The 13,060-nt window shown below is 39.6% G+C and overlaps 1 protein-coding gene across 9 annotated transcripts in view; it reads left to right on the top strand.

The window, feature by feature from the left end:
- znf423 (zinc finger protein 423) overlaps positions 1-13,060 on the top strand; it is a 138,154-nt gene that overhangs the window by 107,469 nt on the left and 17,625 nt on the right. The window contains exon 19 of one of the 9 annotated variants that reach the window (XM_067501315.1): positions 11,625-13,060. This exon is cut by the window's right edge and continues 2,507 nt beyond it. The exons of 7 other annotated variants lie outside the window; for them this stretch is intronic. In XM_067501315.1, coding sequence (XP_067357416.1) covers positions 11,625-11,629 — 5 coding nt within the window. In that variant the 3' untranslated portion in view covers positions 11,630-13,060. Of the gene's footprint in view, positions 1-1,742; positions 3,614-11,624 lie in introns of those variants that run through there. One more of the 9 variants, XM_067501314.1, reaches the window with a different exon arrangement.

The following is a 13,060-nucleotide window of genomic DNA, read 5'->3' as shown; positions in this document are numbered from 1 at the left end:
ACATAGATCATTTGTTGTTTTTGAGTGTGTGTGTGTGTGTGTGTGTGTGTGTGTGTCTGCGCGCACCCTCAGTGTCCAGGTGTGTTATGGCCCGCAGTGGTTAAAAACACATCTGGAGCACAAAGACCACTCTATACCCAGATGTGTTTCAGTCAGGCACACAGGCAACACCCACGTGCAATTTGCTGTAAAATCATGAACTTTTGCACTGTTGTTAGTTGGAGTGGAGGGGAGGAGTTTTTGTGTGTCCAGACATCAGCTGTGTCTGTCAGGTGTATTTGTACAGAAGTTGACAGATGTTATTTTGATGTTGATGGGTGTTGAGAGTGATAAAGGACAAAGAGAATGGGCAACAATGAAATGATACACACACACACACACAGCCTCTGCTATGAAGTCAGCCATGAGACAATGTTTGGTCAAGCATGGTTGGGTGGAGAGGCAATTAGTAAAAGCTACATTGGTACAGTGGGGATAGACTGTGTCTCTAACTCCAGCTGTTGTGTACCAACAAATTAGTCAATTATTTTCACTTGTGTATGTGTGTTTGTATGCATGCGCTCCAGTTAATGCAAACAAGTATTAAGTGTATCATTCACATCAACCCAAAACTGTTAACACCAATGCACTGCTGAATGAACAACCCCCTGAGCAATAGGCACGCAGATGTTTAGCTGTTATCTAATTGTGTGAATCTAACTGTAATAGAGCTCTGTCCTGCCCAATTTCCTGTGTACAGGGCTAGTCCTACATTTACTCCCACAGGCTGCTCACTACAAATACTTTCCTGGCTACTTATTCATACTATTTATTGTTGGCTGTTGACTCAGCAAAGCAATGAACGTGATATTAATCAGCACAAAGATTTTGTGCAATGCACCTTTACAATGGTTTGCTGAACAGCAGCAACATTTTATGGATTAAAAATGAAGTTTTAGATTAGTCAGTTTATTTCAATGATTAGTCTGATTTTTTTAAACCTTAACCCAACGTGTTAAAATGCTGGACAAACCAAATAAGGCTGTAATGGGAAAAGTTGAGCATATTGAGTTGAGCTTTGTTACTTCTTATTTCACCTTCACTGGTAAGAGGATCAATGTGTTATTCATCCATTTAAAATGTTAATTTAAAACACAATTTAAAACACAGACCCACTGAGCAGGATCAGGTATTTTTGCTTCACCATTCCCCATAAAGAAAACACTTTCATATCCATAAAACCTCAGTAAGAGTTTTTATGCATTCAGAGAAGTAGAAAATCACTACATCTTTCCGGACATCAGGGGTTTAAACACAACTACACCAAATTTTGCTTGTACACTGTTAAATGAAAATCAATAATGTTTTTGAGAATTGATACCGTATCAAAAAATATAATATTTTAGTACTAAAGTTTATCCATATATGGTTTCACACAACTATTTCCTGTGACTCTTGCCACCCTTACAGTATAGCCCCCTTATTGTATAAGAGTAGAGAAATAACTTGTGTTACAGAATTTTCAAAAGAGGCTTATGGGATGAGATTCCTAGGTTAGTAACAGAGGATCTAGTCCGTGGTGGTAGTGGAAGACATGCCTTTTGCCTAATTGTATCTTTACATGAATGACACAAAAGTCATTGTGTAACACTTCCCACTTCCTACCCATCAAACAAGAAGGAACTGATTTTATTTTCATATCAACACTGACATAAAGCTGATAGGTCTGGCTGACCAGGATCTATTGTGTGTTGTATCCATAGAGGTGTAAATGCAAAGAGAAGGAAGTGAAGCAGGACAGAAAGAGGAAGAAGAAGACTGTCTGCGGAGAGAAAAGAGGGGGTGATGGAGAGGAAGGAGATCACGATCACCACAGAGACAATGAAACAATGCCCCCTAACCACTGCACTGACATCTCTTTGTTGAAAGTGTGTGTTTAAGCGTGCTTGCTTGTGTGTGTGGGTCTGTGTGTGTGTGTGTGTGTGTGTGTGTGTGTGTGTTCGGTGTGTGTGGGTTTGTGTGTGTGTGTGAGCAAGCATGTATTAATATTGATTTAGCATTCTGGCAGGGGGTCTTTGAACCTCACTTTCCCTACTCAAGCCCCCAGGGACATATTGTAGATGCACACACACACACCCAAGAAGTAGTGTCAAATATAATTAATGATATAACCTGAAGCTTTGACAGAGACACACAATGCAAATGTATAAAATGTGTGCAACTGTGTGAGGGGCTTGTGAATATAAATCTGTGTTCTTGCCTGTCTGAGTGTTTGTGAGACTGAGAAACAGAGTCGATGAGTGAGAGACGAGGGCTAAACTGTGATTCCCAGTAGTGGCTCTGCTCTGCATGTGAACTCTCTTAAGTAGACTGGAGGACTGTTTAACTGAGCACTTGTCTATGCATGTGCGTGAATGTGCATTTTAGTGTGCGTGTCAAGTTAAATGTTTAATCCAAACACTGCTGTCATGTAGCCTCACTCAGCTTTTTTATGCTTATTAGTCACAAAAGAGAGACGTTTTATTGGTAGGCTTCAGAGCTCTGTCATTTTTGTCATAAGTCACTGATAGTACTCTGGATATTTATAGTAATTATTTTCTTCTTGTTTTCTAGTTTTCTTCCATTAGGAAATCTAGGATTACATATCTAAATTTCAAAATAATTTATTGATGTAGTTTATTGAATACATAACATTAAACCTTTACAATCTGACAGGTGGCTTTCTAAAGCATTTTCCTACATTTTTATGTCAAACATTACACTTACTGATGATACATAACCAAATGTGACAGTTCAAATGGCTTTTAGTTTTACTTACTGCATGTGTGAGTTGCTCTGTTGGTCTGTCTTTTGGTCTATTTTTGGGGATTCTCTTTAAAAGTCTACACAAACACAAACACACACATGCACACAAAATCTCTAGACACATGTATACTGTATTTGATTCCTGCCTCAGAATAATTGATAACACTATGTTTATTTATTTATTTGTTTGTATTTGAGGCTGACAGAAGTGAGAAGTGTGTGTTTGTGAGTGTGCCTTTGTGTGCTTGTGCACAGAGAACATAAAGAAAGACATTATTTTATTATTCAATTGTAGGTCATTAAAATTTTACAGATTTTGCAAGTGCACACTTCTCTGTGACTTCTAACCTACAGTTTGCATTTGTGTGCTTAGTTGTTATCAATGATCAGGGCACATTCTCATTTGGGGAAGATCATGTTGAGAAGCAAGTTGGCATTTTGAGATTATATGTGTTGTACATAAACTGTGTTCTATGAGTTAATACACCATAGCTTTTTGAGCTGGATGAGATGCTGTAGAAACTGTGAGAAAGAGCTGGTTTAGTTTGTTATCTGTGATCTCTGCTCTCTGCCTCTTTTGTGACAATCTTCTCCCAGTGTGACTGTAACTGAAGGTGCAAAATGGTGAGTGCGGAGACAAACACTTGCTCTTTGATTTTTTATTTTTTTTAAACGACTGGCACAAACGCCTCACACTTAGGGGTTTAGATGAGTGTAAATTTTCTCCTGGTAAACTCAGTTGGGGCTGTGCTGGAAATATCTCAATGCCATATCTCGGAGTCTATATTTCAGCCGGTATTAATAAAATGAAACACACCCACTTTGCTTCTGTTTCTGTGTTATTGTTTTCTTGATCTAAAGTTCTACATTCAGCTTTCTGTGAATCTGTGAATGAAGTCCCTCAAACCAAATCAGAACGTTAAGACACAACAGCTTATACACTTAATTAACTATGTATTGTAGCCTTTGGAGACAAAATACTGTTCAATTCAAGAGCAGATAAACATATTAAAATAATATTGGTACTTAATCTTACAAGGTCACACAGCTAATCATGACTCTGAACAGGTAAACTTCAGCATTCTTCTTTACTGTACAAGTGTGATCATGGTTCATCGGTCCTGGTGATTCAGGGGTGATTGAGATCCTTGTATGCTTGATCATTACCTGGTCCACCCAGCTGGAGATGTCTTTTCACTAAAGTGTTCCCTTGATTAGCTGTTCTTATGTTGCTTGGGCACACATACAGACATGAGCAGGACTGTACCAAGCCTGCAAGTAACATGTAGGATACAGGCATACAGGTCTGCTGTATTCATTGTCACGTTTGTAGAATGAATACAGTAGGAGAAAAGGCAAAATAAAAGACATTCAACATTATGAATGACTGATGTGCAATAGTCACCTACTAATTTCTTTTTCTTTAGACTGCTTTAAATTTTTACTCCATGCTGTTGACTTGTTCCTCAACAGTATCTGTTGGTATTTCTTGTCTGTCTGTAGGATGTCTTTGGAGTAAAGAAGAAAAAAATAATTACTGTGAAATATAGACTCTCCTTCACCATTGATAGAAACTGTATGATTTGCCATGGTGTGCCTCTTCACTGCTGCTATGTTTTCTTGTAGCAGTCATGTTTACAGCCAAGAGGCATCCTCCATCTCTCTTGTTCACCCAACCATCCACCGAATCACACATACACACTCACACACTTCGTGTATCTGAGGGAGGTCTCCAGCCATGGTTGCAGGTATCTGGCAGGCTTTTCCACACATGACCTAGTAGTGATTTACTATCTTCATTAGTATGCTACCACTGTGTGTGTGTGTGTGTGTGTGTGTGTGTGTGTGTGTGTGTGTGTGTGTGTGTGTGTGTGTGTGTGTGTGTGTGTGTGTGTGTATGCACACGAGTGTGTGGGCGGGTGATACAGTTGAGCTTTAGGGAGGGTTAGAGTTGGCTAGCTGTGTGTCTTTTGTGTTGAGTGTGTTTTGGTGTTTGAGCTTTTGGAATCGATTTAAAAAAATCTGGTTTCAGCCTCTCCTCACTTTTCTTTTCTTTTGTACTCTGTACCCTGCTATTCTAGTCTCTTCTAGTCTGTTTGTTGTATTGTTTCTATGACCACAGCGTGGTTCAGTTTGGCACAGCCTGGTACAACACTGTGTTTTTTTTTTGTGTGTGTTTGTGTGTGTGTGTGTGTGTGTGTGTGTGTGTGTGTGTGTGTGTGTGTGTGTGTGTGTGTGTGTGTGTGTGTGTGTGTGTGTGTGTGTGTGTGTGTGTGTGTGCGGAAGAGAAAGAGAGTGTGAGTGAGTAAGTGTGTAAGAGACAGGCAGGGTAGCTCGGTGGGGGATGTAGCTGGCCAGGGCAGGGGGTGAGGACAGACAGGCTGGACCAAGGTCACTCCTAGAGGGTGTGTGTGTGTTTCTATATTCATGTCCACTTGTCCACTCCAGTACAGCTGAGGATGTGACCAGTTTCTTTTCTGTCTCTCTCACTGTTCATTCTTGCTGTTTAGCCTTATTTTTGTTTTTCTGATGCAGTGTGACACATGATTGAGAGCAGAATTAAAGGCATACGCTTTGTATTATTTTGTATTACTTCTAATCCTCCAAAAGTAATCTTAAGCAATTCTTTCCTGAAATCTGTAAGGAATTTACAAAACAAAAGATCATAAATTGGCTGTTTTAAGCTTCTAAAGTTTTAAATTTTGCTGCTTTTCTCTGTTTGATGTCATTTTAAATTTGACATCTTTAGATTTTAAAATGTCCCAAAATAACCATAGGGCCTGTGAAATCAGAATATTTCTATTTGCCGATATTTTATATACAACTTGTAAAAGACTATCTCTACCCACGCTGTTTTCCCTATACCACACTCGACTCTCTCTATCTCTCTGTCCATCTCTCTCTCTCTGGGTCCAGATGGGCAGTTTGCAGGTTAACAGGAACAGCTGGAGCTGCATTATTAGCATCCTGCTGTGAGCTCTTATTGGCTTTGCTCCTGTCTTCTTCTCGCTCCCTTCTTCCCCCTCTTCTTTCTCTGTCAGATTTAGGGCTTTTGTTTTAAAGTCACCCAGAAAAAAACACAGGCAGGTATAAAAGCCTTAATTTTTTACACCGTTCAGGTTGTATGTTCTGGTAAAGTGAACATTCAGCATACCAGAGCACTGAAGTTTCATTTATGTCTTTCTAAGTTTCTAGTTAGTAATTTTAAATACTTTTTTTAGCAGTTTGCATTTGAATATTTTTTTGTGTTTATCTTGAATCTAAAGTGCATAATCTGTAACCAGCCGATCAGATAAGCATTACTTCCAAATGTAAACCATGAAACGTAAGGAGCCAATAGCACCAGTATACGTATACATAGTATGAACTAACTACTTTGTTAAGTATGTTTTCATATGACAGTAAGTGTGTGCAGAAGAGGTGCATTTGGTGCAGAGTTGGATCAAGAGAAATGTAAGCCTATCTCTTTTTTTGTTAGGGTTTGTGTGTGTGTGTTTCTGTATTAGTGTTGTTGTTATTGTGGAATGGTGGTTGGCTTTTTAGAGGTATTTGGGAGATGCAGCAAGGATAAGCCTGTTAGCTCCCCCTGGGAGCACAAATTAAAGAAACACACAGGCACACACAAACTGGCATAGATGGACATACTGTAGACACACAATTACAGACACACTAGTGCCAGCCGGATAGGATTAGATGAAGGTAGATAAACACACTTATACACACATATCTGTTAGATTTTGCCACATAAAGGAACAATTTTTAAATAATTAATAAAACAACACACCCTCTCTCTACCTTTCTCTGTCTGTTTTTTTCGCTGCCCACATTTGTTACTCTTTCAACATATTGCCTAAAGTTTAATATCTGTGCCTCTAAAAAATAGAAAGTAGAAATGCAAATAAGAGTTGCTTCAAAAACAATGATTTAGTCATTCAGAGAAAGGCAAAGACAGTCAGGGGTGACCCTCTCTCCATCACCTTGACAACTATCAGAGCTTTAACACAGTTGCCGTGGTGATTAGCCCTGGATACAGACATGCTTGCTAACCTGGATGGGCGGGTGATTTTATGTGTCTGTGTGATCTAATCTATCCCAGCATGTCGGGCTCACAGGTTTGATCCACCTTACATCCAAATCTGGCTTTCAAATACCCATCTCCTTCAGTCTCCTTTGACATTTTATGCATGCAGCTTTTTTATAACATAACCTCTAAGTTACAGGCTATTCTGTCAACTTCACTGAAAATTCACTGAATATAAATGCATCTTACATGTTGGATGCTTCTTAAATGCATCCAAGAAAACTTTTACAACATACATACTTTTACAAATTTTAAAATGTATTTCTTTTTAAGTTTTGTGAATTGTAGGCTAATAATTAAAGCTTTAGTTTACATTTACAATCTTAATAGGATAACCTTAATGCAAAACTAATGACTGAATGAAAAACAACAGTAGTTAAAATAGAGATACCTGTAATTAATTAGGGCATGCCCCAACCCATCATAAACATCTTTTATAACTCCATGTGGAAGTCTACTATAGCTTTGAACAGTGCAGATTAACACACATACGCATACTGCTGATAAGCATCCAGGGGGCTGTAGTTGTGTTTTACATATGTAAACAGATGGAGAATGAAGTCAGAAACAGGAGGAGGAAAAAAGAAGGGAAAAGGGGCAAGGGGGGTGGGGTTGGTGGGGGTGCTGTGAGGGGGAATGGATGACTAGAGGAGGAGAGGTACTTCGCTTTTAAATGTGATCCTAGGGAGTGTTGAGCCTGTGTGTGTGTGTACATCTGTCTGTGTGTCCTTGTGTGTGTGTGTGTGCGTGTAGGTTTGTCTGTCCTTGCATTTGTGTGTGTGTCTGTCTCTGTTGATGGTTTATTCACACACAGTGATTAGGCTTATTCCCTCTTGGCCACTTTCAAGCTTTCAATTAAGATTCTAAACACAAATATACTCTGCATTCATTACTCTCATCCCTGCTAACGAGCTAAAAAGAGGTGTGTGAATACGTGTGTGCATATGTTTGTTTCCTTGTGCTTATTGGACAAAATGGCAATTCCCCATTTTCCTGTAAAAGTCCTGGGTGATGATTCCAAGGCCAGAGCGATGATGTGTGCACCTCTCCGGTTTGAATATTAATTGAAGTCTCATTATGTATGACAATACAAGACCTACGCGTCAGCTGCTCTAGTGCTTTCCACACTGAACATCCCACGTTTGTCGGTGTGTTTTTTGTTTTTGTTTTGTTTTGTTTCATTTTTTGGAACAGAATTGTGCTTCTCTGTGCAGGTGACAACATCTACCTGTCTTTTGTTAAGAGCACAGTTGTGCCCTAATATGCCATAGGGACAGTTCAAAGGCCTGACAGTTCACTTTGAACTGTGACATATACAGTACTGTGTTTACTACTGTAGTTACTTTCACAATCCCTCAGAATTCCACATTTGGATTATTGCTTTGTTTTTTATTAAGTTCATACTTAGAGAGAGAGTTAGAAAGTTATTAAGGTCCAAAAATCCTTTAGTCATTGAGAAATGCCACTGAAACCTTAGTGCTGCCCATAAAAGGCTAATAACGTTGCATTTCTGAATTACAACTTTAGTTCACGACATAATTGTTTCTGCTAAATAGCCGATGATGATGATGATGATGTGTGTGTTTGTGTGGTTGTAAGTTAGAAGGCTTTTGGCTTTGACGGGACTGAGCGCTCCAGCTTCCTACTGTTATGTAATCTGATAGGGAAAATCCAAGCTGCTACCCATATACACACACAACCACACACACTAACAGTCCCTATCCAAGACACACATGCACTTATGAACTGCACAAATATGCTCAATTTGTGTTTCCTTTCATTATACACACAAACACAAACTGGTTATCACCATATGCTGTCCTTGTCTGCCAATAGTGTTTGTGTGCATGTCTGTGCGTGTGAGTAAAAGAGACTGAGCATCACCACTGAAAATACTGAGCTCAAACAGGAATGTAGACTGTAATGAAGGAGTAGAAGGAGGGAGGCATGTTATTCTATCACTAGGTACATGTGAAGTGACAATTTCTTTTGTATCTATGTTGTTTTCCAAGGAAAATTATGCTTTCCAAAGGGTTTCTATTAACAACCCCTTTGTGACACAACTTGCAAATCACAGATTTATATCATGTATATTGTTGCCAAACCACTTTCAAATAGTTTGGCAACATATTACTTTTCGGAATAAACTTTTCTTTATTCTCTCCTAAGGGGTGAGTTTGACCTGATACCACCCTGTTCAGATTATATTATGAAATGTATCACTTCAAATCTACTCAGTTATATTTTGTTCCACAAAGTATTTCATTGATATTGGTGAAATTTCCATATATAGTCGATTTGGATAAGCCAGTACAGTACTGTATGTGCTGTCTGACCTTTATCAACCTTTCTCTCACCTTTTGTTAAATGTGTGCTAGGAACAGCTCATGACTAGTGAATTTGTTTTAGTTGTTAAAACCAACTGCACTAAACTGAATACCACACTAGAGCAACAGATTAGGAAAGTGCAAATAAAGTTGCCACTTTTTTATCTTACGCTATGTATTTGTGCGTAATGTCACTTTAGCAGTGTGTAGGAGTGAAACAGAAATTTGTGCAAACACCTCATGTTAACCTCTCAAAGGATGCCTATATTAAATGAAATGATGAAATCCATCTTGTATCGTTAAAAGTTTATCACCAGACTTTCTTCTGTATACAAGGGCTGTAACAACAGTAAACCTTGATCCACATCCAACTAAATGTAAAAAAAAATCCACACACAAAACAAGGTGTACACAAATGAAATGAAAATATTAACAATTACCTCAGAGAGAGAGTGAAAGAAACAGAGAAGGAAGATGGAAGATGAGTGGAGGGAGGGAGAGTATGTGTGTGGGTGTTGGATACTCACGGGACCTTAGCACTGCAGCATTCTTTCTGTCTGTGTGTGTGTCTGTGTCTATGACAGAGAGAGAAAGAGTGAGTAAAGGTGGGGGCACTCTTGGGACCCCTCCAGCACTGCAGCAGGTTGTGTGAATAAGTGTATGTGTGTGTATGTGTGCGTGTTGTCTCCAGCCCCCACACTACCAATAGGTCAAGCTCACACCACCCGTATGAGTACTCCCTCGTACACCCCTGGTTGCCATGGAAACACACCTTGAGCGAGCCCCCCCAGAGAGGTGCTTATTCCTCCTCCTTCCGTCCATTGCTCTCTTCTTTGCGGCACTCTTTCTTTCTCCCAACACCTCTGTTGCTCTCCCTCCATCCATCCCATCATCCTGTACTCCATCCATCTCCGTAGAGTCTTCTTCCCCTCTCTCTTTCTCTCTCTCTTCATTTTTTTCTCTTGCTCTTTCTCCCTTGCTGTCCTCGCCATCAATTGCCTGGCTTGGTCTTTGGCCTCTATTCCACAAGGGACTCAAAACTCACACGTTCTTCTGCTTATTAGTTTGTGTTTACACACATGCCCATGCACAAACACATACAGACGTGGATAGTTTGGGGTTGGAGGGGCTTCAAAGAAGAGGGGAAGGGCAGTAATCGGGAGTAGCCACCCAAGAGATCCCCAGCAGACCATACAGAAATGGAGAGAGGAAAAGTGGGTGTGAGGTTGGGGCTTGTGGTGGCCAGACACCCAAATGAGTCTCCTAACCAAGACTAGAAAGGGTTAAGAGGTGTGTGTGCTTCTGTATATGTATCCATCTCCATGTATCTGTAGTGTGTAAAAAGGGCAGGCAAGAACCTTAGGGATCACACAAACCAAGAAGCTCATTTAAGTTTTGCTGCATTTTACAGAGGCCATCGTGGATGTGTTGCTTGGGTGTGTGTGTTATTGGTGTGGTGGGAATGGTGCCACCTGGTCCCTCTTCTCTGATCAATTAGCAGAGAAGGAGCAGGGTAACAAGAGTGAGTGTGATTGAGGGAGAGTATGAGGAATGAGGGTGTGTGAATACATGCAGTATTTATAATGGATATGTAATGATCAATCTAGGTGCAGTGTGGTCATTTTTAATCTGTGGGTCCACACTTCCTCTGTCCTGTCTATCCACACACATTATATTGCATTCTGTCCTCACACCTTTTTATCTCTCTAAGGTCAAACCTCATCAGTAATTCTACAGATGCAGAGCAGCTACACAGCAATTAAGTGTGTGTGTATGTGCACGAGTGTGCATTATTCTAGCTGTTTGTAGATAAGAGTAAACATGGCTTTGAAATACAGTCAAGCCATCTCTCCACTTGTATAATGCTCCAAGACATGTTCATTTTCAAGATTAGAGTTTAGACCTGGACAGTGGTGAATAGTTTGAAGTTGACTGCTAGTCTTTTGATAGTGCAAATAATGTGCAGAATTACCATTTTAGGTGTAACATTCCTTGTGGAGACTTCAAGAAAAATGCCTTAACTAGTTCCCAGTTACCACAAGAGTTGGCATAGCAACCAATCATGAACGTGCATTTTGAGAATAGTCAGCACAGCTGGAATATGTTTTTGGCTAATGTGGTAAACTTAAAAAGTTTCTTATGTAATGCTCATATTGTCATATGTAAATATTTGTATTATGCAAGAGAGTGAGAGAGAAAGGGAAAGAAGGATTTAAGACAGGTTTTTACAGTACACATGTTCCTTTGCCAAGTAATGACCATGATCCCCCCAAACAAGGTTTAAAATTTGAGGCAATCTTTTGTTGTGCATTAAAAAACAGAAAAAGTTCCTTTTCTGTTTTATGGTACCAATCTACAAGTCCTAACCTTCACAACTGCCTGTTTCTCTCTCTCTCCTCTCATCCCTCTCTCCCCTGTGTTCTCTATCCCAGCATAGGCCTCCCAGGGTTGTGTGCGTGCATGTGCTGGTGGATCAAATGCACTCTGTGAGACAAAGCGTAACGGCAGGATGCTTTACGACTCTGTCATCTCACTATGGGTCACATACACACACACACACACACATGCTCACACATGGACTGTGTCTCAGAGGGGGACAGCACATAGAGACTGCGGTCCCCACACACACTGATCAAAACAACGTATTTGTCAGAAAAGAGAACTCTTTCATGGGACACACACACACAGAGGCGTTGGAGGCCTCTCTCCATGCCCTTGTTCCGGACAGCCCAATTATCTCTCTGCACCTCACCGTTTTCCCTTCAATTTTCCCTCTCTATCTGTCTTTTTCTCTCTCTCATTCTTTCTCTCTCTGTCGAACTCTAGTTTTGTCTTTTCCTATCCGTGGCCACTTTTTTACTGGAACCATGATTGATTGACCATTATTAGCTTTTAAGGTTTCTCTGAAAAGCAGATGTTTCATTGACATCATCTGTTTGTGGTGGTCCAAACACACGTGTATTCACACACACACACACACATTGAAATTTCAAAAAAATGCACAAATACACACACACACATAACAAACTTTGGTTTGAGTGGATGAAATGTTTAGATTAGAATTGAAATGATCAACAGAACAATCAATCAGTTTTGCTTCAGCTTTACTGTGATTTTTTGGGGGGTTGTAATTTTATGTTTTTTTTTGCAAGCTATCTAAAAATGGTGCTGTGGACTCTATTAGTCTTTCACTATTTTTTCACTTTTCACAAAAAATATATATTTAAATATAAGTATTCATTGAGATGCTTATCTTTTTAGACATCACTCAAACAGAAACTCTGTAATTATAAGTTGTAGACAATAGACCCATGTATATATTTCTTTGAACCTCAGTAGGTGTATTATGAACAGAAATACTACATTTAACTTAAATGTCAGTGAGACAGAAGTAAGATAACAGCATGCCTAAATTTTGTTATGGTTATTATGTGCACAGCTGGAGTTGTGTTATGCGGAGTGTATCAATTAAATTAGTTTTAATACTAACCAGATTTTGCAGTTGATAGTAGATTTGATTGTAAATTTACAATTTAGATTTGTAAAAACCTTCATATCAGACTAGTGAGGCAGTTGCTGTCAGAAATCATTGATATTTGACCACTAGGAGGCAGGGGGTAGGAAAGGGCAATCCACCTTCTGAACACGACCTTACCCCTACTGAGGGCAAGCGGGTCCGTCTACAGCTACCTCCAACTCAAATGCATGAACACAACACACACATCCAGAGATCACGGAGGCTTAGGCATTTCTTACCCTTTTCCTCTGCCTCTGTCTGTGCCTTTTGTATCTTATTCTTTCAGTTTGGCTTTTTGATTCTGTTCGTTTGAATCAATAATTTTCTCTGTTAAAGAAATGCATGGTAAAA

This window comes from Channa argus, chromosome 4 (genome assembly GCF_033026475.1).
Source record: "Channa argus isolate prfri chromosome 4, Channa argus male v1.0, whole genome shotgun sequence".
Classification (NCBI taxonomy): Eukaryota; Metazoa; Chordata; class Actinopteri; order Anabantiformes; family Channidae; genus Channa; species Channa argus.
The sequence above is the reverse complement of the archived record's forward strand: the minus strand, read 5'-3'. Positions and strand labels throughout refer to the sequence as shown.